This window comes from Salmo trutta, chromosome 6, assembly GCF_901001165.1.
Source record: "Salmo trutta chromosome 6, fSalTru1.1, whole genome shotgun sequence".
NCBI classification, from domain to species: domain Eukaryota; kingdom Metazoa; phylum Chordata; class Actinopteri; order Salmoniformes; family Salmonidae; genus Salmo; species Salmo trutta.
The window spans coordinates 46,477,914-46,505,895 of record NC_042962.1 but is presented as its reverse complement, the minus strand read 5'-3'; the positions used below and the strand labels follow the sequence as shown (position 1 = coordinate 46,505,895).

The 27,982-nt window shown below is 42.8% G+C and overlaps 1 protein-coding gene across 2 annotated transcripts; it reads right to left on the bottom strand.

Annotated features, from left to right (window-relative positions):
* Nucleotides 1-38: 38 nt before the first annotated feature.
* On the bottom strand, nt 39-27,982 carry LOC115196060 (zinc finger protein 723). 2 transcript variants are annotated; one of them, XM_029756561.1, is made up of 4 exons: nt 27,731-27,982; nt 24,370-24,552; nt 932-2,548; nt 39-412 (listed from the first exon to the last, which is right to left on the bottom strand). In XM_029756561.1, the coding sequence occupies exons 1-3, from the start codon at nt 27,921-27,923 to the stop codon at nt 2,466-2,468; spliced, it is 459 nt and encodes a 152-aa protein (XP_029612421.1). In that variant the 5' UTR covers nt 27,924-27,982; the 3' UTR covers nt 39-412; nt 932-2,465. The 2 variants fall into 2 exon arrangements, with proteins under 2 accessions (XP_029612421.1, XP_029612420.1); XM_029756560.1 differs by lacking the exons at nt 39-412; nt 932-2,548 and adding an exon at nt 22,050-22,432 and having other exon boundaries at nt 22,999-24,552.

Sequence of the window (27,982 nt, the reverse complement as noted above, 5' to 3'; positions counted from 1 at the left end):
TTCTGTTCTCATCTCAAATCTTTTCTCATCCTATTTTATGCTGTCAACTAAAAGCACCATATCCAATGTTTTTTGTTGTCATATTGTTCCATAGATGATCGTAGACAATACTGTTATCTTCCTGAAAGTACTAGCCCGTACAATGTTATATATATATATATATATATATATACACACACACAAAAAAATTACTTAAACAATAATACCAGTTTAAGTATATAGACCAGTATAAGTATTTATTTAAAGTTTGCAGTAAAATAATGCAAATGTTCAAAGCAGTTAGAAATCTTCTTCATTCATGAATTGTGTGTTGCAAACAAGATAGTCAACATTGTGAAGCATTTTATGGTCTAACATGCACAAATGAATGGGTATTGTGTGCCACATGCGAGGTTCCTCCAGCCCTGGACCACTACAAAAGGAAAACAAAAATGTGTCATCTTAGGTATTTTATCCGTCATCCAGTTCTGGGACCAGGCTACCTGCCATTCATTTTCAGGTAACATAAATAAAGGTTAAATAAATAAAGTAGTTGCTGGTTGCAGTGCTCTGGCTGTACCAGCTGTGGTAGTAAATTCCTGAACGGTTGACCCACTTTCTTTTTTTTGTAATTTAGCAGATGACTTACAGGAGCAATTAGGGTTAAGTGCCTTGCTCAAATGCACAATGGCATATTTTTCACTTAGTCAGCTCAGGGTTTCGAACCAGCGACCTTTCAGTTGCTGTTACTGGCCAAATGCTCTTAACTGTCCGTTCTTAACCACTAGGCTACTTACAGCTGCACTACTGTCCCTTACCACTAACAGATCTGATATCATGCCTAGCTGCATGAGTAAAATATCTGAACTATTTTTGCATGTGACCTGAGTGAAAAACTCTGGTTCAAAAACGTTCTGCTCACGCCACGTTGTCAGGGGACCCTTTCTCTCACCCCGAGGTCGAATCCAGCGATCCAGGCGGTGGCTCTGTTGGCTGTTCTTGTTATCTGTTGCAGGTAACAATACTCAGACGAGGAGCCGGCGAAGGCCAGGCTGGTGCCCAGTTCGTTGCAGTGTTACTGAAAGGAGAGGGGGGAGATGAGACACACACACACACACACACACACACACACACACACACACACACACACACACACACACACACACACACACACTAGGCCTGCACATGAAAAAAAGGTTGAGCATAGTGATTATTTCAGTAAATACCAACAACAACAAAAACGCACAGACATTTTGAAAGTCCACAATTTGCTATCGTATTAATAAATTCATGTCAAGCGCTCAGACACTAATTAAATCAGGGCGTGCGTTATATAGATGACTAAACTCAACTCCATGGTGAATGAAGTTTCTGATGAACTCCAACAACAGAGTTGAGCAGAGACCAGGCTTTGTGGAATTCAGCTCCGACTACATCGATTAGCCTGAGGTCAATCATTTAAAAAAAAATGTAAATTATGAAACGCTTGCCTTGTACCTATGTTTGTCCTCTGTAGTTCTTCGTTTCCTGAAATCTATACTTTTTCAATAAACGTTAATCAAATACAACCACCAACTGTTTGCTCATTGCTGTTGCTCTAAGATGGGAATTCAGAATAAATGCATGTGCCAATTAAATCTCAACAAGGAAATGCCCAGCTAACAAACGTTCCCACAACTTTAGAGTACATTCCCTTAACGTTTTCATAGGAACGTTCCAGTGATGTGCAAGGACTGTTTCTAAGAGACCATTCAAACAGAACTTACCCAGAATGTGGTTACCATGTTCTCAGAATATTCAATACTAATGTTCTAGACATGTTTCCTGGGAACGTTGCAAGAACATTCATGTATCCAGTTCTCTGAGGGTTAGGAGAATATTCCATCAACATCACACAGAACATGGTTGCCATGTTCTCAGAATATAAGATATTCATGTTCTAGACATGTTTTCATGGGACCTTTGCGAAAACATTCCTGCGTCTGATGACGTTTAAAACATAGGATGTTTTGTCATGGTCCCTTGGAGGTTTTTGTTTCATTTCCAGCGTGTTCCTGGGTCATCTTTGTTTTTTTAGGCTGTCGCCTGATGGTTCCAAAGAAATGTTGTCCCCTCAAAAAAAACGTTTATTTACACACCACCCATTGTTACTGTGGCCGAGCCAATCAAGGCCCTAATTGGTGTACCACTGATCTAGTTACAGCTCTTTGTCTGTTGGCAAGGTTAGGGACACCCACACACACAGTGCTTTTAACATACAATGTTTTTCAACTTACAAATTTGACACACATGATTACATTGTGGATGTTCATTTATACAGTAATTATAATTAATTATGTCCTCACCTAGAATTTGAACTCACGACCTCTTGGTTCACAGCATTCCGATCTTCCTGCTACACGTTCTTTTAAGTTTTGACCTTGGGAGAATCAATGTAGTTGATGGGAGTTCGTCAGAGACTTCCTTCACCGTGGAGTTGAGTTTAGTCAGCTAGACAGAGGAGTGTTCACAAACATGAAACACTTGGACTGGTAGCTGAACCATCCGTCAGGGCAGAACCTACGTGGGGCTGTGAAGACAATGATCAAACATAAAAATGAGTTGACATCTTAATACCAAGGCGTTGATATTGGCAGGAGTATGACCTTGCTGAAGTACAACATTTGATCTCATCATGTAAAATATGAATGTTTATTTATTAGTCTTTGGTGTTTTTTTCCCCCCTACCTGTTGACAGATCCAAAATACCCTTGTCTTTCATTATGTGGCCATGAATTGCAGCACGTACCACATCAGCAATAGTAGAACAAGTAATAGTGGGACCGGTAACGGTGATAGTTGTGACTTTACATCATTCACAGTGAAGTGTCAATATAACTTTAGCTTTAGGTGTTGCAGCCACCTCTTCAACAGCCTCAGCCTCTACTTCCTCCTCTGGAAAAGCACAATACACGTAATCAGAGAACAATATCATTATTTTGCCACCAGCAAATCACTATGACAGGGAGTTATAGATGCCATATAAATATGTTTTCATGCCTTTAGTATTTTATAGATGACATGTGGTTTAATGCATTTGTTTCATACCAATGTGAAGTCTCACAAAAGGGAATCCCTAAATGATAATTGATCAGGAAAGGGGTACATAATAGACAGTGATGCTCCTGCTTGATGAAAGCCCATAAAGAAGAACTGACCTGGGACTTCACTCAGCTTCTCTCTGGTGCAGGAGCCTCAAACCTTTTGTATTTTAAGGACTAGTCTGTTGACTGGACCCTGGTTTTACAGTAAGTATCATAAGTATTCACCCCGCTTTGATTTCTTTTCACATTTTGTTGTGTTACAAAGTGGGATTTAAATGGATTTAATTGTGATTTTTTTGGTGTCATTGATCCACACAACATAGTCCATAATGTCAAAGTGAAAAGAAAATTCTACAAATGTTTACAAATTAAATAACTAAAATAATGTAATTGCATAAGTATTCACCTCCTTTGTTTAGGCAAGCCTAAATTAGCTCAGGGATAAAATTTAGTTCAACAAATCACATATTAATTTACATGGACTCATTCTGTGTGAAATAATAGGGATTGACATGATTTTTGAATGACTACCCCTTCCTCTGTCCCCCCATACATATAACATCTGTAAGGTACCTCAGTCAAGTGTTGAATTTCGAGAACAGATTCAACTACAAAGACCAGGGAGCTCATAAAGAAGGGCAGTGATTGGTAGATGGGTAACATTAACAAATTAAACATTGAATATCTCTTTAACCATGGCCAAGCTAATAATTATGCTGTGGATGATGTATTAAACCACCCAGACGCAACAAAGATACGGTCGTACTTCTGAACTGAGCTGCAGGACAGGAAGGAAACAACTCAGGGATGTCACCGATGTCACGAGGCTACTGGTGGTTTTAAAACAGCTACAGAGTTCAATGGCTGTGATGGGAGACAAATGAGGATGGATCAACAACATTATAGTTATTCCACAATAATGACCTAAATGACAGTGAAAAGAAGAATACAAATATATATTTAAAAATGTGCATCCTGTATGAAACAAGGCACTAAAGTTATACTGCAAGAAAACACGGCAAAGGAATCAACTTTTTGGACTAAATGCAAAGCCTTACGTTTGTGGAAAATCCAACAAAACCCATCACTGAGTAACTGCCTCCTTATTTTCAAGCATGATGGTGGAAGCATCATGGTATGGGTATGTTTCCCAATCCTGGAAGAGGGGCCTGAGTGAAAAGGTTTGGGAACTCCTGACTTACCACACAAGGCCAAATCTACACTGCCCACTGGGCAAAAACTGGTTGAATCAACTTTGTTTCAACGTCATTTCAACAACAACAAAAGAAATTTGATGACGTTGAATCAACATGGAAAACTGATTGGATTTGCAATAAGGCATCAATGTAAGAGATTTTTTTTACGTAACCTTTAACCTAAATCCAATGACATGGTGACAATATTTGTTGATTTCACGTTAGTTGACAACTCAACCAAATGTAAATGAAACTAGACATTGAACTGACGTCTGTACCCAGTGGGTGCAGTTGCTTACCAAGATGACAGTGAATGTTCCTGAGTGGCAAAGTTAGTTTTCACTTAAATCGCTTAAATCTATGGCAACAATATGTGATTATACAGATATACTAATGTCAAGATATATGTCACACTATTTGTCTTCATAATTTAAATCTAACATTAATTTGCACGAGACAAAGTCCATTTCATCAATAGTTATTGCTCTAGTATCCTATGGTGCCATTGATGCCAATGACATCTATAGTGCCACCAACTGGTCTGGTGCCACCTAAGTTTGGTTCTCATAAAATATACATAAGGTTTATATACCAAATTTTTATACCAACTAATCATTCTCAAATTCATTACAGGTTGAATTCATTGAGTCTTTATAAAATAAAATCTGGAGTCAATCTGACTTCTGGTTCATGAGAGTATTTTTAGCATTAGCATATGTGCTAACGTGCATCTATAGGTACAGTGCGGGCATATTTGAATGCAGCAACAATTGTTTTTCAAAACCATTAAAGATGGATATAATGAGTCTAAATACAACATTTGGAGTGAATCTGAAGTGAGGTTCATGAGGAAATTATTTTGAGCATACATGCAAACAATGAGTTGTTACTAGTTTCCTTGTTTTTTTATATATCAGTAACAAATTCAGTGTGGTTCATGTTAAGTATGTCCATGATAGTGATGACAAGTTTCAAGTTCATAGATGACTGTGGAGTGGATTTACAGCGTTTTAAATGGGCACATAAAATCTGACTCAGACATCTTTTGACTAATCCCTTAGCTTTTCTCAAACTAAGTTAAGACATGTACCATGGCCTCCCGAGTGGCGCAGTGGTCTAAGGCATTGTATCGCAGTGCTAGCTGTGTGCCACTAGAGATTCTGGGTTCGAGTCCAGGCTCTGTCGCAGCCGGCCGCGACCAGGAGACCCATGGGGTGGCACACAATTGGCCCAGGGTTTGGGGAGGGTTTGGCCACCAGGGATGTCCTTGTCCCATTGCGCACTAGCGACTCCTGTGGCGGGCCGGGCGCAGTGCATGCTGACACGGTTGACAGGTGTACGGTGTTTCCTCCGACACATTGGTGCGGCTCGCTTCCAGGTTAAGTGGGCATTGTGTCAAGAAGCGGCTTGGTTGGGTTGTGTTTTGGAGGACGCACGGCTTTCGACCTTCGCCTCTCCCGAGTCCGTACGGGAGTTGCAGTGATGAGACAAGACTATAACTACCAATTGGATACCATGATATTGGGGTAAAAAAAAAGACATACCATGGGCCTAGATTCCAAATATTTGTTTTTATATATTTTGCGTATGTACTAATATGTATCTACTGGTATAGTGTGGCTATCTTTGAATACATCAAAAGATTCAGTCATAACCCACTGGCAAAAACTGGTTGAATCAACGATGTTTCCACGTCATTTCAACCAAAAAATGAAATGTGATGATGGGGATGCAATACGCATTTCTTTAGTAAAAAGACACAACTCTGGTTTCTCTTCATTACGCACAACCCTGCATGGTTGAGATTTTCTGGGGTTCTGTCCCTTTCCCTACTCTCTCTATTCTATCCTTTTCTTTGGACTGACCAGGAGGCAGCAACAGTAACAGTGGCTTGACCTCGGCTGGCGCTGCCTTTCTGGTCAAGCGGAAAAGGCAGAGAACACCTGAAGGACTGGGGAAGCAGAAGGGTAACAGTGGCTTGACCGTGGCCCGACCTGACTCTCCAGTCCACTGACCACCCGGAACCCCCCGGCATCCGGAACCAGCAACGGACCAGCTGCCTGAGGAGGAGACAACGGACTGCAGGCCTTGAGGCGAGTAGAGTGCTGCCAGGGTCAAGCCTTACTCCCTCTACCCTTGGTCTGCAGCCCTCCTCCCCTGTCCTTTTTTTTACCCATCTGCCCTCCTCAGGCCACCAATACAGACCAGACCAGGACCAGCTGACTGCCAACCACCCAGAGCAGACCAGACAGCATCTCTTCCAGATCCAGAAGAGCGGAGGAAGGACCAAAGACACCAACCTATGCCTGGAGTGAGCAGACCACAGGAGAGACCCCCCCATTGACCTAGGGGTCACGGGCTTCCAGGTGTGTCTGCCTGCTCTGAGGTTTGTCGTTCCTCCCTCTGCAGGATCACAGACCCCCCAAAACAACACCACCACCCACCTGAACAAGATGACCAGGATGACCCCAGGAGTGATGTGCCGCTACAACATGGTGAGGCTGATGCTAATCCCCAATGAGGAGACTGCCGAGTACGGAGCCACCAAACACCGGGGAGCAGCAACAACAACCGCTAGACCAGAAACCATGGATTTCAGCAGGGCAGTTCTCCAAAGAGGTATGGGCTTTGTGCAGTCTTACCTGAACTGCCTGATGAAACCCCCAGGGCCACAGGAATAATTCGAAGCCAGTTTCAAGACCCCGTAGTTACTAGAACAGTTTGTCTAAATTCATTACAAAGATTCAGCACTGTTTAACAAACTCAGAGCCTTTCCGACACAGAATCCAAGGTAGTTACTGTACAGTTTCACAATGAATGCATCCAGGACTATGACATACAAGTTTGGTTAAGCAGGTTCGCCACTGTCAATTCAGTAGCTAGGAGGGTCCTGTATGAAGACAACGTCTGGACAGGGGCACGAAAATGGCTAGTAATGTTAAGACCGGACCCAACCAGAGTGGGCGGAGTCCCCAGCACCATAACGCTGGGAAACAACAGATGCTCCATCCACTACTACGGCATACCCAAACTGTGTAGGATCTGCGGCCAACTGGGCCATTTGGCCGCAGCCTGCACCACCATCATCTGTAAGATCTGTAAAGACAACCATCCCACCTCATACTGTACCTCCACACGCCCCTGCAACCTGTACGAGAAAGCGGGACACTTATTCAGAACCCAGTTCCTATGCCAGCAGGAAAAGGGCCAATGCCATCAACCCCACGAATCCAAATCCCAACCCTCCACCAGACAACAACAATGAAAACCCAGACCTTTCCACAGGCACTGCACAACCAACCACCCAAGATGTCTCAGAAACCAGTTACATGAAAACCACCAACTTCCCCTGGACCCCCTTACCATACCTGCTACTGCCCCTGACTCCTCCCCCTGGCCCTTAGAGACTCAAATCCACCCCCCTTAGCCCTCCCTGCGCCTGATCCCGCACAACAGCAGCATGCCAGCCAGCCTCAGTCCAGACCCCCTGAGCCATTTTCACACCTCTCACCCCTCCTATCACCCTACATTCCTCCATCTGGACAGGTTAGGGGGCCACCGGGCAGTTATAGGGGAGGTACGTCAAGACCCATGAACAGCCAAGGGGAGGGGCCACCATCCAGCACCACCGATCCACTAAAAGCCCTCATCCAAATCTTCAATGGCCAACACCTGACCCGAACCATCTTCATAACCCATTATGCCCCTGACAATATCCACCCTTAACACAAGAAGCATCCAGTTCCCAGACAGACGACAGACTGTCCTGGGACACCTCCAATAACCCGGCAGACATCTACCTCCTCCAGGAGTGGGCATCCTGTTGGGGGGAGATTTCAACTGTGCCCTCCGAGATGAAGACCGCAGCAGGCCCAGGAAAGACCGTAGCATACAGGAACTACAATCAATAATCGATGACTTCTCCCTAACAGACGCTGGTGGCACCTCCCCTCCAACACCAATGTGGGTGAGTTCCTTCGGTGCATCCTACTCCAGGATTGACATGTTCTTGCTCTCGCCAGGTCTGAAAATGTGCTCCCTGACAAGCCAGGCGGTGCACTTCTCAGATCACAGGAACCTGACAGTGTCCATAGATTGGGAAGACCTAGTGAGAGTAGGTAGGAGGTCTTGGATGATGAATACATCTATCCTTCAGGACCCAGCAGTCAAGCTATCCTTCTCCAGACTCCCCGATAGAGTGGTGGGAAATGGTCAGGGCCAGGACCAAGGGCTATTTCAGGGGAATAGGGCGGGAGGAAAGCTAGGGAAAAGAGGGCCAGTTTTGAAAACCACAACAAGTCCCTCCAACGTCTTAGCCTCCTCCAGCTAGAGGGGTGGCATATGGCCAGAGAGCTGGAGCAGAGGTCCCCTCTGGGCATTCTCAGCCTTGACCAGGAGAAAGCTTTTGACAGGGTTAGCCATGGCTTCCTGCTGGGGGTGATAACCAAGTTTAACTTCCCCCAACACCTCATCCACTGGACGGAACTATGCTACCAGATCATCACAAGCGAGTGCTGGTAAAAAAAAAACTCACATACCCATTCCCCATCAGATCCGGCCTACACCAAGGCTGCCCCTTAGCCCCACTGCTGTATGTCATCTACATAGAGACTTTCCTCCAGAAGATAAGGTCAACAATAGGAATCCCTGTCTACCAGATGCCAGGGGCCCATGGGGAGAGGCTTAAAGCTGGGGCATACATGGATGACATCACCATCGTCGGTAGATAGTCGCTCCATCTCCACAGCAACAAAAGTGATGGACGACTACTGTGCAGCCACTTGCACCCTCATCAACAGGGGTAAGAGTGAACTGTGCTTGTCATAGGACTGGCATGAGACTCTCAACACCTCTTTCCCTGTCAAAACAGAGAACATCAAGCGCTTGGGGTCACCTTCCAGAGGGATGGAGGTGGCTCCATCAGCTGGGAGGAGACCATCCGCCATGTCCAACAGAAAATCTGCGAATAGAGCGCATGGTCCCACACAATGACGGGTAAGATCCTGCTCTTGAAGGCAATCATTCTCCTCATTCTCCTGTACCTAGGCAGGGTGTTTTCCCCCAGACAGAGCAACCAGAAAGATAGAACGCATGATGTTCACATTTGTCGGGATGTCAGATGGAGCGACTCAAGCGCAGCACCCTGTACAAAGCAGGTGGAACGGGGGGAAGGGGGTCCCAGACATCCTTAACATCCTAAGTATTCAGACCCTTTTCTATGAGACTCGAAAATCAACTCAGGTGCTTCCTGTTTCCATTGATCATCCTTGAGATGTTTCTACAACTTTATTGTAGTCAACCTGTGGAAAATTAAATTGATTGGACATGTTTTGGAAAGGCACACACCTGCCTGTCAGAGCAAAAACCAAGCCATGTGGTCAAAGGAATTGTTCGTAGAGCTCCGAGACAGGATTGTGTCGAGGCACAGATCTGAGGAAGGGTACCAAAAGATGTCTGCAGCATTGAAGGTCCCCAAGGTTCTTCTGACAGAGCTCTAGAGTTCCTCTGTAAGGATGGGAGAACCTTCCAGAAGGACAAGAATCTCTGCAGCACTCCACCAATCAGGCCTTTATGGTAGAGTGGCCAGACGGAAGCCACTCCTCAGTAAAAGGCACGACAGCTTGGAGTTTGCCAAAAGGCATCTAAAGACTCTCAGATCATGAGAAACAAGATTCTCTGGTCTGATGAAACCAAGATTGAACTCTTTGGCCTGAATGCCAAGAGTCACATCTGGAGGAAACCTGGCACCATCCCTACAGTGAAGCATGGTGGAGGCAGCATCATGCTGTGGGGATGTTTTTCAGTGGCATGGAGACTAGTCAGGATCGAGGCATAGATGAACAGAGCAAAGTACAGAGAGATCCTTGATGAAAACCTGCTCCAGAGCACTCAGGACCTCAGACTGGGGTGAAGGTTCACCTTCCAACAGGACAATGACCCTAAGCACACAGCCAAGACAAAGCAGGAGTGGCTTCGGGACAAGTCTCTGGATGTTCTTGAGTGGCCCAGCAAGAGCCCAGATTTGAACCCGATCTAACATCTCTGGAGACCTGAAAATAGCTGTGCACCAACATTCCCCATCCAATATTCCCCAGATACAGGTGTGCCAAGCTTGTAGTTTCATACCCAAGAAGATTTGATGCTGTAATCGCTGCCAAAAGTGCTTCAACAAAGTACTAAGTAAAGGGTCTGAATACTTATGTAAATGTGATATTTCAGTGTTTGATTTTTAATAAATGAGCAGAAATGTCTAAAAACCTGTTTTTGATTTGTCATTATGGGGTATTGTGTGTAGATTATTTAGTAGTTATTATTTAGTATACTATTTAATCAATTTTAGAATAAGGCTGTAACGTAATAAAATGTGGAAAAAGTCAAGGGGTCTGAATACTTTCCGAAGGCATTGTACAGGACGTGGAGAGATTTCGCTTTTAGGACAGGTATGCCCACGACTGGGCTGGCATCCTGGAAGTAGAAGGACATCATGGCCCACAGCCGCTCCAAGAACACCATCGCCCACCTGAGAGCCAGTTCAGCCGTAAACGTCAATCACCACGGCATCACAAACAAACAGAAAATACATCTCATGGATGGTAGTTCATGGTTGCCTACCCATTAGGGTATTAATGTATGTATGTAAGGTACATACCACGTACAGAGAACTGCCCCCACGGATGCACGGATGCACTGACACTGAAAACATCTACCACCTGTTTGTTGAGGGCACTGTGGCCAGGCGGGTATGGGCCCTGTTTGTTCTCTCTGTCTCCCCCAACAGTTTGCTAACCCTACCTCGCTTGACAGCGGAGAACATCCTGAACGGTCCTCCAGGTGGATGTAGCAACGCCTAGCTCCGCCAGCAGTGGAGGATCATTGGCACCATGTCTCTCCTGTGGGAGACAAGGAACACCAGAGTCTACCAACAACAAACCGTGGAATGAACAACCTTGAGGAGGAGTAATACCATCCTTCTCAGGGATCACGCCATCACAGATTTCCATAGAGACCCGAACCAGGCGAAAGCAGTATTGGGAGTGGTAAGATGGAACGACATAAACATTAAACCTCCCCCCGAGCCGCCCAGACAAACCCCAGACCCGTCCTCTGGTCTTCAGTGTCCAGCCTCGCCGCCACATCGCTCCTCTTCCACACCCACGCCACTGACCACGCCTCCAGCACCAACCAAAGCCGATGGACAAATGATCTACCCCCCCTCTCTCCCCACCTCCCACTTTCACAGAACCGGCACCAGCTCAGAACTAGGAACCATCCAACACCACAAGAGGGCAGAGGGGGGACCAAACACCAGACCTTCGCCAGGAGCAAGCTGACAAAAGGGGAGTGCCATCATTGACCCCTGGGTCTAAGGCTCCCTTGTTTGCCTGCTTGCTCCTCAAGGTGTCCTTCGTCCCCTCTTCAGATCCATCACCATTCCCAGCACCAATCCAGATCCCGTTGGCCAGTCCCAGCACCAGACGAGGTGCGGAGGAGGGACCAAACACCAGGCCTTCAACCCGGAATGAGGGGACCACAGGGGAGTGCCACAACTGGCCACCTGGTCTAGGGCTCCCTTGCGTGGCTGCTTGGTCCTCAGGTTGTCCTTCCTCCCCTTTGCAGACCCAGCACCAGTCCCAGCACCAATCCAGAGACCGGTTTCCAGCACCAGTCTCAGCACCAGACCACCAGACGAGACGTGGAGGAGGGACCAAAGATCACACCTTCACCCGGAGCAAGCAGGCCACAAGGAAGCACCACCATTGACCTCTGGGTCTAGGACGCACTTGTGTGTTTGCATTTACATTTACGTCATTTAGCAGACGCTCTTATCCAGAGCGCCTTACAAATTGGTGCATTCACCTTATGCTCATCAGGTTGTCTTTCCTCCCCTCTACAGATCCTGACCCAGCACCAGTTCCCAGTTCCTGTTCTTTCCCAGGCCCACAGTCCCAGCACCAACCCATGGTTTTCCAGCCCTGGTACCAGCACGATCTCCAACCCGGCCCCAACACCAACACCAACCAAAGTTTCCCAGTACCAGCCCCAACACTAACACAAACCCTGGACACTGCACCGTCCTACAACTACCACCTTCATCTAGCAACTGCCAGCTCAGACCCCACCCCTCCCCCCACACAAAGACAAACACACCACCAACCATGACTGACTTGACAGACTGATAATTGTTACATATTATTTGAACGAATGCATCTGGTAATTGTTTGTTCTTTTGATTTGATTAACTTAAGTTGGATTGATTATTTTTTAAGTTTAACTAAATTTGATTTTAAATTTTAACATGTAATGAATTTTGAAAAAACGAATAAAATTGACCTTTAGTAAAAAGACAGGTGCTGCTGATAATTCTGCCATCGTCGTCAGTGTGTGTAGCCAATGTATCTGATGCTGTCTGGCCAAAAAGTATGGCATGTCATATAAGATAGAGGGGCGCTGTTTTTCTCGCTTGGATGTTTTCTCCGGTGATATAGTTTCAGCCACATGCGAATTGAAGGAAAGTTGGCGGATGCTGGATTTATTTTACATGAACATGCAAAGGTAACCTACTTTTTGAACTGATTTGCTTAACAATCAGATGAAAACATCGTGACAGGTTGTGTTCATGGCACATTAAAAGGTAATACATTTTTATAGTTAAATTACGTCTTTACTATAAAACCCAATATAGTATATAGGAGGGGCGGGGGCAGTGGGGGGGGGGGGATTAAACTGGACTCTGCCTGGGGCCTCCAAATCACTAAGTCCGCCCCTGGGTGCCCCAGTGTACTACCAATATTACAAGCTATTTCTCATGTAGGCTTCTACATCAGTTTTTTTGTCTTGTATGAACAATTATCTATTTCTGGGAGATCCATTTGAGCTCACAAAGATGGTTAATTAAATTAAACCTTCAGGATCGGTGTCCCGTCCGCTAACGTAGGCTAATGTGATTAGCATGAGGTTGTAAGAAACAAAAAACAATCCCAGGACATAGACATATCTGATATGGGCAGAAAGCTTAAATTCTTGTTAATCTAACTTCACTGTCCAATTTACAGTAGCTATTAGAGTGAAAGAATAGCATGCTATTGTTTGAGGAGAGTGCACAATTATGAACTTTAAAATGTATGATTAAACCAATTAGGCACATTTGGGCAGTCTTAATGCAACATTTTGAATATACATATGCAATACTTCACTGGATCACTCTAAAACTGCACATACAGTGCTGCCATCTAAATTGCGCCTGGGCTAGAATAATTAATAATGTCCATTCTCTTGCATTTCAAAAATGCTACAAAAAAAATAAAAAAATAAACGGTTGGTTTTTTCTTTGCATTATCTTTTACCAGATCTAATGTGTTATAATCTCATACATGCCTTTCACATTTCACACAGAGGGGCAGGAAATTGTTGAAGGAGCGAGTGGAACTGAGGAATTATGGCAGTGGATGCCCATCAGCGAGTTGAGATTCAGAATCTCGTTCATCAGTTGAAGGATACAGATTCATTGATTTCTTGCGCAAGTGATTAATTGTACTGCCCAAACGAGCAAGAAGTCAGACATTGTATCTGCAGCTGCAAGGTTTGTGGATATTCAGGAATTACAGCTGAAACATTGTAGGGAATACTGACTGAAGATGATTCACCCTCCCAGGCCCCTGAGCCTGTGTAGGGTGTGATTTGGATTGGACTATGACTGAAGGAGTGGGATGTTTTATTTATCTATTTGTATTTTGTATGTTTTCTTATTTTTCCTTTGAGCAATGGATAAAACATTTTCTCCTACTCACTACAGTTAGTGGCGGCATGCACATTAAGTTAGCGTGAACACCATTACATCCGAAAAGAAGAAGTTTTACTCAGTAGGTTGACCTTTTTTTATGTTCACAGTTCCTGTCTGCTTAAGCCTTATGGGGTGTCTCTCCCATAGGCACCAATGCGATGGCAGCTGTGTCTGGTCTGCTTAGTTCACTGACAGTATATGGACCAAAAAAAGGAGCGAGTGGGATCGCTCGCTTCAATCCCTGAAATAACCTTTGGAGCGGGTTTGTTTTGTTTGTCACCACCATTGTTTCCTTGACTCACTGATTACTCAACTCTCAGTCGACTGAAAATGTCTCAGCTACAGTTGCTGCGTGTTTTTAAATGAGCGTTTAATGGCTACTGCTGTCGAGATTTTCGAGGCAGTTGAGAAAACTGTAGCGGAGAAAAAGGTCAAAGGTAACCGAAGAGAGGCGTCGAGGAGAGGGAAAATGGGCTTGAATGATTCTGCAGAAGTCAGGGCATTCATACTTCTTGCGCTTTGTTGAATAGTGCAGAGCTGTTGTGGAGGAAGTGAGTTTGTGTTCATACAGGACCTCCCGCCATAGAATCATGGCAATGCGGAGCTACACGAAGCCCTCCACATCGTTACAACATTTGAGAGGTCCACGGAGATGTGGTAGAGAGCTCAATTTGGCCTCTGTGCCTTCGTAGGCTCCGCGTTTGTCTCACACCATCTATGCGGCGCTTTCGACCACATTTTCAGATCAAGCATACATTGGCTCATAGGTTCCTTTTAGTCCATTATTGTGGTAATGTCTCCGGTATCCCGCAATAGCCAGCATGGACAGAATGCAATAATTAACTAACATCTGCCAAATAATTTGCATGTTCTAACGTATCACCACGGTACATACATGCTGTGTGAAACTTGCATCCAGCTAACCCGAAAAGCAAGGCAGAACAATTCAAGCATTCTATTAAGTCAGGATAAGCCTGGTCCTGCAAAGAAACATTTTTATAGTTGAAAAAATATTTAGCAAGCAGTAGGTATTTAGAATGAAATGTGAACTGGAGCTTTATAGTTACGTGATGACATCACGTGCCCTGCATACCTTCTGCAAATATAATTTTTGAAAAACGCAGTTTCCATCATAATTTGTCGCAATTAAAAATGTTTGACAAAAGAAAAATCCACCCGACAATTGCCTGCTAAGGAGCGTTTCCATTGATATGTGTTGTGTCGATAAAAACAGCTGGAGTAATGAAGTCGCTCACAAAAAAAGTTCTCAAAAAGCTAGAATGTCAAAAGAAAAATGTGGTTAAAGTGTTTCCATTACCCATTTAGGCAAATTTGCGACAGCCTGTATGCTCTCCCACTTACACTATATATACAAAAGTATGTGGACACCCCTTCAAATTAGTGGGTAAATAGCCACACCCATTGCTGACAGGTGTATAAAATCGAGCACACAGCCATGCAATCTCCACAGAGAGCTCAGTGACTTTCAATGGGGCACCTTAATAGGATGCCACCTTTCCAACAAGTCAGTTTGTCAAATTTCTGCCCTGCTGGAGAAACAACGGCTCAGCCACGAAGTGGTAGGCCATACGAGCTCACAGTATGGAACTGCAGAGTACTGAAGCGCATAGCCCATAAAAATTCTGTCCTCGGGTGCAACACTCACTACCAAGTATCAAACTGCCTTTGGAAGCAACATCAACACAAGAAATGTTCATCTGGAGCTTCATGAAATAGATTTCCATGGCCGAGCACTCAAGCCTAAGATCACCATGCGCAATGCCAAGCGTCGGCTGGAGTGGTGTAAAGCTCGCTGCCATTGGACTGTGGAGCAGTGGAAACGTGTTCTCTGTAGTGATGAATCACGCTTCACCAACTGGCAGTCCAACAGACAAATCTGGGTTTGGCAGATGCCAGGAGAACCCTAACAGCTCCAATGCATAGTGCCAACTGTAAAGTTTGGTGGAGGAGGAATAATGGTCTGGGGCTGTTTTTCATGGTTTGAGTTAGGCCCTAGTTCTAGTGAAGGGAAATCTTAATGGTACAGCATACAATGACATTCTACACGATTCTGTGTTTCCAACTTTATGGAAACAGTTTGGGGAAGGCCCTTTCCTGTTTCAGCAAGACAATGTCTCCATGCACAAAGCGAGGTCCATACAGAAATGGTTTGTCGAGATCGATGTGGAATAACTTGACTGGCCTGCACAGAGCCCTGACTTCAACCCCATCAAACACCTTTGGAATGAAGTGGAACGCCGACTGCGAGCCAGGCCCAATCGCTCAGACATCAGTGCCCAACCTCACTAATGCTCTTGTGGCTGAATAGAAGCAAGTCCCCGCAGCAATGTTCCAACATCTAGTGGAAAGCCTTCCCAGAGGAGTGGAGGCTGTTATAGCATAAAAAGGGGGGACCAACTTCCTTTAATGCCCATGATTTTGGAATAAGATGTTCGAGGAGCATGTGTCCAAATACTTTTGGACATGTAGTGTATCTGCTTCATGTCTCGCAAGAGCGAGGATGGATAGAACGCAAGAATGTACTAATTTATAGTTAGATAAGTGATGACATCACTTAACCTTATTATTAGGCAATCATTTATTTGAAAAATCCCATTTCTATAATCATTTGTCGCAATAAAGTTAGACAAAAGAAAAATCCACCCGTCTACAGATACAATTTTTGTTGATCTTTAAAAAAAATGATATAGCTGTGTATTTTTTGTGACATTGAGTTTGTCGTATAAACCTGGGCCAATAAAAACCTGCCTAATGTTTTGTGATTATGGTGTCGTAAAAATCTTAGCTAATGGTTAGCAATTAACATGTTTGACATTTCTTTGGAAATACTACTATAATCGGCTAGCCTATTTCCATCGGCATAAGGTCCCAAGTTAGTGGCCACCTTATTATTTTCTTAAATAACGAGGTATATCCGTTTTAATTTAGTTAAAAAGAGACTTGAACCTCTTCTCTGAAGTGTTTCCTAGATCGCTGACTAGTTGGTTAGCTTTCCGGTAAAAACAATTACTGACCTGTCAAGTTTTCATTACATACCCTGCTGCGCCTTCCTGTGGACTTGTAAAATGGGTTGTATGGATCCTGAATGCTGATTGGACGAGCAGCATTCCAAGCCGTGCTATATTCGCAGACACAGGCACACATTTGCCTGCTAACAGTTCCATCTGAATCCCTGCGCTTCCACTTCATGAGATCATGTTGCTGTCTGAATCATCTCTTAAATGTATCTCGACTCGCGCATTATTTATCCTTGCTTCTAAGCTACCATTTGGTTTGTAACAGCGGGGGTTACTATAATGTTGCGTTCACGTGCTAGTCGGAACTAGGACACTCAAATGTCTGACTTACTAACTCATTGTAGAAAGATGAGTTTCCCAATTGGTAAGTAATAGATTCAAACAATAGGAAGCTATACGCTAAAAAGTGTCAGTTTTAACTCTGAGGGTCCAGGTTTCTGATAGCACGTGAACGCGGCATTTGCCTTTGCTGTCTGACCTCGGAAAGGATGTTTCACTCTAGAATTGTGATTTCCCCTGTGCCAAAAAAAGTGAAGTGTCCAGACGAGACATACATTTTTCTCAGCCAGGCGAAATCACGCATCAACATTATTATGGATATATCCAAGTAAATGCCAATAGAAAAAAAAAGCTAAAACAAACGAAAATGCGACTGACACGCACAAGTCTGTTGCATTGACAACCTGACCAATATGTTGGTAATTGTTTTATAAAAGCAATAACGCATGCGAGTCAGTGCTATATAATGTCTACATAATATATATCATTCTATATAATAACTGCTTCACGTCAGGCCGAACAACGCCATTTACCCATGACTGTATTCATTATATAGTACTGCCGCTTGTGCCTTATTGCTTAATTAAAACATGTTTCCTCACCCACTTTTTTGTGTGTGCTGCAACCAAATGTCTCATTAGTTTTACAAATGAATCATATGTTTTGAAATAGATTTGAGAAGTTATCAAAAAAAGATTATAGTTTTTAAATGATTGAATTGGAATTTCAATTGACTTCTAGAATTTACTGTCTTAAAGGGGCAATCTGCAATTTGTAAATGTTTTCAAAAAACGTTTAAACTAATTATACACTGACTGTACAAAACATTAGGAACACCTAAATTATACACTCCTTTCCATGACATAGATTGACCAGATGAATCCAGGTGAAAGTTATGATCCCTTGTTGATTTTACTTGTTAAATCCACTTCATTCAGTGTAGATGAAGGGGAAGAGACAGGATAAAGGATTTTTAAGCCTTGAGACATTTGAGACATGGATTGTGTATGTGTGCCATTGAGGGTGAATGGGCAAGACAATTGTTTTAAGTGCCTTTGAACTGGGTAGCCGGTTTGTCTAAAAAACTGCAACACCTTATAGAGTTAATGCCCTTACGAATTGAGGCTGTTCTAAGGTCAAAAGGGGGTGCAACTCAATATTACGAAAGTATTCCTAATGTTTTGTACACTCAGTGTATATACTCATTGAATCTTGAAGAATATAACCAACCATAACCCTAATATAATGCATCATAAGCTTACTTCAACTGTCGTACCCCATCAGACCTCCAAATATAAGCTTGTTTTACCAGAGTTTCTAAACAATGTGATTGTTATCAAAAACAGTATAGCCTTAAAACATGGTTAAAACTATCATTTTTAATGAGCCCCATCCCTCAGCTCTAAACCAAAACAATGGCGGGGTGTGGGCTTTGTTATGGTTTGAACTGGAGATTGCAACCTTTTAATTTGAATTCACCCCAACCCTGATGTGTAAAGACTGTATAACCTCTACTCCTCATCTCCTTCCCTCCAGACATCCTGCAGCTCTCTCCTGCTGTCTCTGAAGAGGAGGTTCTCCCTGAGCACTGTGAGCAGAAGCGGAGCCTTAGTCTAGGGCAGGAGAACACTGAGCCCACACAGATTAAAGAGGAGGAAGTCGGGACCAGTCAGGAGGAAGAACCGCTTCAAGAACTCTTTGATACCAAAGAATCCATATTCGCTCCTCCCTGTGTGACAAGTGAATGTGATCAGGAAGACCCACTTCAGCCCTTGATTCCTTCTCAAATCCAGACTGTGGAGAACAGAGTGTGTGACCCTAAACAAGTGAATCTCACACCTTTTGGCACTGTGACTCCGCTTAAGGCTCTCAACATTCCCTGTGACCCTCCAAATAATCAAAACAATGCATCCAGCCACAGCACAGCCGAAAGCAGCGACTCAATAGGACTTGACAGCAGCCCAACATTAGACCCCAGCCCACCATTGGATCACAACTCACCATTGGAGAAACACTGTTCCAAACCCAGCACCACAGCTATAAAAACTCTCTGAAACGTTTGCTCTAAAATCTGACCTGCAGATGCATGTGACTCTCGCCAAGAAGAGACCCAGTGAATGCCAATTCTGCTAGAAATGCTGCAACTCTACCTGGAAACTGAAGGCCCATGTCAGACTGTCTCAATGGGAAAACCTGCACCTGCCCCTTTTGTGGCAAGAACTTCAATGATAATGATTCAACATAATGATTCACACAGGAGAGAAATCATTTAGCTGTGGTGACTGTGGAAAGAGCTTTAATCGCAAAGGGAACCTAACCCAACATGTTCGGACTCACACAGGAGAGAAGCCATTTAGCTGTAGTGTCTGTGGGAAAAGCTTCTATCAGAAGGGGCACCTGAATGTGCACAAACTGACTCACACAAGAGAGAAACCATTTAGCTGTGGTGACTATGGGAAGAGCTTCAATCACAAGCAGCCCCTAACCATGCATAAACTGAATCACACGGGAGTAAAAACATTTAGCTGTTGTGACTGTGGGAAAAGCTTCTATCAGAAGGGGCACCTGAATGTGCACAAACTGACTCACCCAGGAGAGAAACCATTTTAGCTGTGGTGACTGTGGGAAAAGCTTCAGTGTCAAGGGGAACCTAACCATACAGCTGCTCTGTCTGTGGGAAAATATTCAGTTGTAAGGCTAAGCTGTTAAAACATATGAATAAAGTCCACAAAGAAAGAACAGGACTAAAACAGAAGAAAAATATTTAGACAAAGATCTGCCAGAAGAGCCGGTTGACGTTTATTGGGTTGAGTATTGTCCTTGAGGAAGAATTGAGCGATTCCCGCTAGATGGGCCAGCTGCAAAGTCAGAATTGGCTATATTGAAAAAAATGAATGAATTTTTGTTGTTGTTGCTTTTTGGTCTTAATTTAAGGTTAGGGTCAAATCTGATTGTATGAGTTTGTGGCTGTGCGAGCTAGTAACCACTCTGCAGAGCTGCCTCCAGAACAAGATTCATAACGAAAAACGCTGACCTGCGTCAGAAGATGGAAATTAAAAGGCAGGGTTTGGACAACTGAAAAAAAAGTGAAGTAAACTCTGGATAATACATGCTCTAGATGTGTGATAGATGTAATTTCGTAAAACATTATATTGGGGGTAATTCAGACCTGAGTTACGCATGTAAATGTAACTTAATTCCCTTTTTTGCACTGCTCTCTCTGTACGTATTGTGAATGCTTTAATTATATGCTACGACATTTCCTGTTTCCTACTATTTGTTTTCTGTCAAATGTTATTCGCCGCTATATAGGTAGTGACCGTCAGTATTAACCACTTATTTAACCCCTTCAGTTGGTACCCTACATTTCGTGTAATTCCTTTACCTTGTTTTGGTTTAGCCTACCTTACTTTGTTTCCTCTGTAAACGCTGTCACGTTCTTGTGGTTGTTACTGAGGGTCGCTAGTAATAGTGTATATTATTTAATGAAGGCCTCGTATAAATCGGGACATGTAGACTTAGAAAACAATAATGGAGTGCAGACCTAATCATTATAGTTTGAACTTGACATGCAGCGCAAGATTTAGTTCCATGATCAGTGCGGGCAATCAGGGTTAATTTATATCCTAATAATGTACACACCATAGTTTTATTTTATGCATAAAAGCTCTCCAACCCTATTTTTCCGTGAAGTAACCTAGGATTCATCAATACTTACTTTACGATAAATGTGTAATATCAGAGGGTTTTTAAATCTACCCATGGGTTCTGAAACAGACACAAATATTCCTATGTTTTTGTGGCTATCTTTCATTGATCTCCATATTCTGAACGCATTCTCCGTAGGCTAGATTAGTCTTGTGCTGATCAAATTCAAATTTAAAAAAGGTACACATTATTTAAAGGGATCGCTTTAGAGAAATGAACAGACATTTTGTTTCGAACAAATTACTTGATCAATTGATTCTGCCACTCTGTGGGTGTTTTCTGGGGTTGAACAAAATGTATTCAGTGCGCGCAAGGGAGCCATACCCACAAATCTCATTGCTCACCTACATAAGGTTAGTCTGAATAACAACTACTGAAGTGCGTAGCAAAGGCGTACATTTAAGTGAATCAAGTTTGATTTAAATTATGTAATTATTAAACAGTACAGAGTACTATAGGAAACTCACAGCTCTGGTTCAAAGTCTGTTTTCACGTTATTAAAAACAGGGATTCCGGTTTGTTTTGGAATGTCTCTCAGGGTGATGAATCAGAATTATTTTATTGATCAATTCAAAATACATACTTTCCAGATTATAGTGCCTTCCTTCTGTCCAAGACTATTTCCACATTCATTTTGGCCTAATGCTGTTCATTCTTGATATTGATTGAATCTTTTGGGAAGTAAAATCACCAAGTTGGCCTTCTTCCACCTCATAAACATTTCAAGACTGAGACCCTCTCTTACTGACCCCACTGCTGAAATCCCCATTCACACCTTGGTTTTATCCTGCCTGGACTACTGCAACCCCATATTCTACGGACTCCTTGCCAAAACACGGGACAGACTTCAAAACTCAGCCGCCCGAGTCTGCTCCCCTGGCATTGCCCCCCCCCCCATCCCTCATACCAGGCTCTGCTTCATGGGTGACCATGCTGTTAGAAGTGCAGCCCCCCCCCCCATACACACATTCAAGTTCACACAGGCTTTACTGTTGTAGCTTTTATTTCCTGTCTAGTTCACTTCAAATGGTTAGTCTGTCCTTATGTTGTTTTGTTTAACGTGATTTTATAGATTTTTTTAACTTGCTGATTCTCTCTTTATGCAACTAATCAGTTACATTACCAGCAAACATATTGTAATCAGATACTTCTGAAAAACTGGATGACTTTTAAATTAAGAACTGTGGCGTGTCTCCACACAACAGGTGGAAGTTACAAAATGTGCCTCAATCTTCTGTGATGGCCTTCCCCCACACAGGACACAGTCAGGTTTCTCTCCATATGTACTCTTAAGCCCATGATACAGTAGCAACACTACCTCAACAAATTCCAAGTGTATCATGGCCTTGAAAGCTCCAATGAAGATTTCTGTGTGAAAAGAGACAAAGTCAGTTGGCGGTCATCAAGTTCAGAAAAAGTATTTCATGTTGCAAACAGTAGGCCTACTGTGAGATCGCTCTGCAAAGTCAGCAACCTCTTCAAGATACAACTGCTAAAATGGCAAATGGCTCGAAGGCAAATTATTCTTCTGAGTGACAAGAGTATTAATTCTGAACGAGACATACATGCATCATTATAGACGATGGGTGATATTGAACAATGAAGCACACAAAATTGTTTCTGGAAGAGACGGGCTACACAATTAACCATACAAGTTCTGATCTCAGTGGAAAAATACAACTTCACACTTAATGAAAGTTACAGCCAATACAGAATGGAAAATGACAGGTTAAGCAGAATATGTCCTGATTATGGCCTTTTATAGTTATGCATAGATGGTGCCGACAGACATGGCAGCTTTGCTTCTAGCTAAGCAACTTGGCAGTATTTTTGTGTGTGTGTGTTATTTCTTACATTATTAGCCCAGAATTCTTTTGTGTGTTATTACATACAGCCGGAAAGTACTGTTGGATATCAGAGCGGCGGTAACTCACCAGCATTACGAACAGTAATACGACTTTCCCGAATTGGATCCTTTGTTTCTTACACACCCCCAAGGCATTTCTTGAACTGTTAGATACTACTGCACTGTTGGATCTAGGAACACAAGCATTTTGCTACAACAGCAAGAACATCCGATAAATATGTGTACGTGACCAATACAATTTGATTTCAATAGAGATCAGGCTTCAGGTCTACCAGAGTAAAGGTCAATCAAGTGTGTCCTCAGGTGACCCTTTAGGCTTTGAAGGTTGTTTTTCGCTGTGTGTTCTCAGATGACTATTCAATGCACTTCTGGCACTAAAGCATTTTCTACAGAAAACGTGTAATGTGTGAATGTCTCATACGCAGTGTCAAAAGGCAGTTGTGAAAGATTTGCCAGTCATGGTATTAATGTGGTTCCTCCCCTCTGTCTCCCCAGACGATTCAGATTGGAATGAGTGAACCATTTACAACAATCCTGACAGCAAAATAGTTTACTGCTCATCTGATTATCCTCATATGCACTTGTGACCGCCAGTGTTTAAAGATCTGCTACTATAGAAACAATTATCTGATTTTCCTCGTGTGAATCCTCATATGCGCTGTCAGATTACCTTTATGACGAATATATTTGCCACAATAATGACAGTTACAAGATGTCTCTGTGTGATTCCTCATGTGATAACTTAGAGAAGTCTGCTGATTATAACATTTTCCACAGAACTGGCAGCGATATGGTTTCTCCCCTGTGTGAATCCTCCTGTGAATATTCAGATCCATAAATGTATAAAAACATTTGCCACAATCATGGCAGCGATGCGATTTCTTCTCTGTGTGCGACCTCCTATGATAATTCAGGGACCCAGTGTTAGAAAAATATTTGCCACATTCACCACAGCAATAAAGTTTCTCTCCTGTGCGATCCTTCAAAGTGGTCAAGGAGGGTTTGAAGCGGTCAGACTGAGTGAATACTTTTCCACAATTCACCCTTGTGTGAATCCTCATATGAGAATCCAGATATCCCCACTGAGCAAAACATTTGCCACATTCATCACAGCGAAACTGATTACCTATGGAGTGTATCATGATCCTATGAGAATTCAGTTTTCCCATCTGAGTGAAACGTTCACCACAATCACTACAGCAAAATGATTTATCTTCTGTGTGACGCCTCCTTTGCACTGGTGATTTCAGATCCATTGATTTTGTACCCTTGGAGCTGATAAAGCTTTTTCCCTTTTCGGTCTGTGTCCTCCTCGATTTGGACTGGGGCCGAGAGCCACTGGTTGGCTTTGAAGAATCCACTTCCTTAGGTTTTGTTCTGTCTTTGTACTCTTCACTATGAGTTTGTGAGGACTGAGTTGAGTACTGATCATACTCACTTTTCACCCAGGCAGGAGTGAATACAGAGTCTTCCTCCTCCTGGATGATACTGAATTCCTCCTGTTCCTCTTTAATCTGTATGGGGTTCCAGTCATCTTGCCCCAGATCAGGGCTCCACTCTTGTTCAAAGTGCTGCTGCTCAGGGGGAAACTCCACTTCAGAGACAATGAACTGCTCAAAATCTGAAGGGAAGGAGAAAAGAGAAGTTAGAATGTATAAGCTGATGAGATGGGTCTTTGCATCTTATATCAGGCAACGCTTCATCCTCAACTGACAGTGTAGATAGATTCTGACATAAAACAATGGGGTTCCTGTTGAAGTATAAGTTTAGCCTTTCACAATGTAATGCTAGTTGGCTCTTCACCTTGAAAGTAGTCTATGGGCCAGGGGAGTCTAAACAGCCACTACAAATTAGAGGTCAACCGATTAATCCGAATGGCCGATTTCAAGTTTTCATAACAATCGGTAATCGGTATTTTTGGCCACCGATTTGCCGATTTTTTTTAATAATATTTTTTTAACTAGGCAAGTCAGTTAAGAACACATTCTTATTTTCAATGACGGCCTAGGAACGGTGGGTTAACTGCCTTGTTCAGGGGCAGAACGACAGATTTTTACCTTGTCAGCTTGTGGATTCAATCTTGCAACCTTACGGTTAACTAGTCCAACGCTCTAACCACCTGATTTACATTGCACTCCACGAGGAGCCTACCTGTTACGCAAATACAGTAAGAAGCCAAGGTAAGTTGCTAGCTAGCATTAAACTTATCTTATAAAAAACAATCAATCAATCATAATCACTAGTTAACTACACATGGTTGATGATATTACTAGTTTATCTAGCCTGTCCTGCGTTGTATATAATCGACGCGGTGCACATTCGCGAAAAAGGTTGCTCCAACGTGTACCTAACCATAAACATCAATGTCTTTCTTAAAATCAATACACGAGTATATATTTTTAAACCTGCATATTTAGTTAATATTGCCTGCTAACATGAATTTCTTTTAACTAGGGAAAATGTGTCACTTCTGCAACAGAGTCAGGGTATATGCAGCAGTTTGGGCCGCCTGGCTCGTTGCGAACTGTGTGAAGACTATTTCTTCCTAACAAAGACAGCCGACTTCGCCAAACGGGGGATGATTTAACAAAAGCGCATTTGCGAAAAAAGCACAATCGTTGCACGACTGTACCTAACCATAAACATCAATGCCTTTCTTAAAATCATTACACAGAAGTATATATTTTTAAACCTGCATATTTAGCTAAAAGAAATCCAGGTTAGCAGGCAATATTAACCAGGTGAAATTGTGTCACTTCTCTTCCGTTCATTGCACGCAGAGTCAGGGCCGCCTGGCTCATTGCAAACTAATTTGCCAGAATTTTACGTAATTATAACATAACATTGAAGGTTGTGCAATGTAACAGGAATATTTAGACTTAGGGATGCCACCCGTTAGATAAAATACGGAATGGTTCCGTATTTCACTGAAAGAATAAACGTGATAGTTTACGGATTCAACCATATTAATGACCTAAGGTTCGTGTTTCTGTGTGTTATGTTATAATTAAGTCTATGATTTGATAGAGCAGTCTGACTGAGCGATGGTAGGCACCAGCTGGCTAGTAAGCATTCATTCAAAACAGCACTTTACTGCGTTTTGCCAGCAGCTCTTCGCAATGCATTGCGCTGTTTATGATTTCAAGCCTGTCAACTCCCAAGATTAGGCTGGTGTAACCGATGTGAAATGGCTAGCTAGTTAGCGGGTGCGCGCTAATAGCGTTTCAAACATCACTCGCTCTGAGACTTGGAGTAGTTGTTTCCCTTGCTCTACTTGGGTAATGCTGCTTCGAGGGTGGCTGTTGTCGATGTGTTCCTTGTTCGAGCCCAGGTAGGAGCGAGGAGAGGGACGGAAGCTATAAGTGCCTATAAGAACATCCAATCGACAAAGGTATATGAAATACAAATCGTATAGAGAGAAATAGTCCTATAATTCCTATAATAACTACAACCTAAAACTTCTTACCTGGGAATATTGAAGACTCATGTTAAAAGGAACCATCAGCTTTCATATGTTCTCATGTTCTGAGCAAGGAACTTAAACGTTAGCTTTCTTACATGGCACATATTGCACTTTTACTTTCTTCTCCAACACTTTGTTTTTGCATTATTTAAACCAAATTTAACATGTTTCATTATTTATTTGAGGCTAAATTGATTTTATTGATGTATTATACTAAGTTAAAATAAGTGTTTATTCAGTATTGTTGTAATTGTCATTATTACAAATAAATAAAAATAGGACAATTAATCGGTATCGGCTTTTTTTGGTCCTCCACTAATCAGTATCGGTGTTGAAAAATCATAATCGGCCGACCTCTATTCAAAACCCCTCATCAAATATTCCAAAAAGTATTCAAATAACGAGATATATCTACCAATCCAAAGAGAGGAACAGGCTGGAGCTTGACAGCCCGCCGTTCTGCTCTGTGGATATCAAATCCAATTGTTAGGGAGAAGAAAAGCATCTCCTCATACAGTTTATCTGGTTCGTTTTCATTTCGGAAACCGTTAACCGTTTTTTAAAAACCAAACGGAAGAAAGAGCAAACGAGAGTTTCTATTTGACAAATTCTGGCAGGTCCCTCACCGTTTCATTTACTTCTGTTTAATAACTGTTTTGCAACAGCATCGGGGTAATGAAGATGCCCCCCGACATATTGTCGTCACTAGTTAGTTACCACAACCAAAGTAATAAACTTCTTATTTGGTGTGATTTATCGCCGGTTGGCATCCAACGTTATATGGTGCATTACCGCCATTTACTGTCCTGGAGAAACTAAAACCTATCTGCCATCCCCGTTGCTCTTAAAAAAGATCAAGTATGAGACTATATCTAATGACAACATACTCGTTAAACTAATTTCCTGTATCCCCTTTTCCCTCATTCGAGATCTCAGCCTCTCTCTTTCCCTCTGATACTGCCCACACTGTAGCAATACATGCTCCACGGTCTGTTTCCAAGTCATAAACCCCGCCTTTTCTACAATTTATCTTCTTAAAATCGGATTTTAAACCTAACCCTAAACACAATGCTAACCTTATACCTAACCTTTAATACCAAAAAACAAATGTTTGTTTTCATTCATTTTTACAATAGAGCCGACTGACTTTGGCTGTGGTGACTAGTGACAACCCCTGGTTATGTTTAACTGCAACTCAACATGGCTGCCGAGTTTGCTAGCTGTAGGCACATCAAAGGTTTTCTAGCCACGTTACTTAGGCTAGCTTCCTGCTGCATTGAATTAAATCCTCAACATTACAAACGTTTCTAAAATGAATACTGAGAAAGTAACAAACCTGCTCTATACAACTTTATCTCAGGTTTCAGGATGACGTCAAGCAGCCCCTGTAGACGGCCGTTGTCCTCTTTCGATAGATAAACGTTGTCCTGGTACTCTGATATCGTTTTTGCAACGGCTCTGAATATGGCATCTGCAGCGCCTGTACATCGTTGGTTAAAAATCACTCTCAACAACTCCAATTTAGACATTTTCTCATATAATGCCAATGGCTAGCTAGCGCGCGTTGTTCTGTCACCCGTGAAGCCAA

Coding starts and splice junctions, on each gene's coding strand:
- LOC115196060 (XM_029756560.1), bottom strand. CDS start 27,923: ATGTCTAAATTGGAGTTGTTGAGAGTGATTTTTAACCAACGATGTACA. Junction 24,553..27,730: donor GATAAAGTTGTATAGAGCAG/GTTTGTTACTTT, acceptor CCTTCCCTTCAG/ATTTTGAGCAGTTCATTGTC.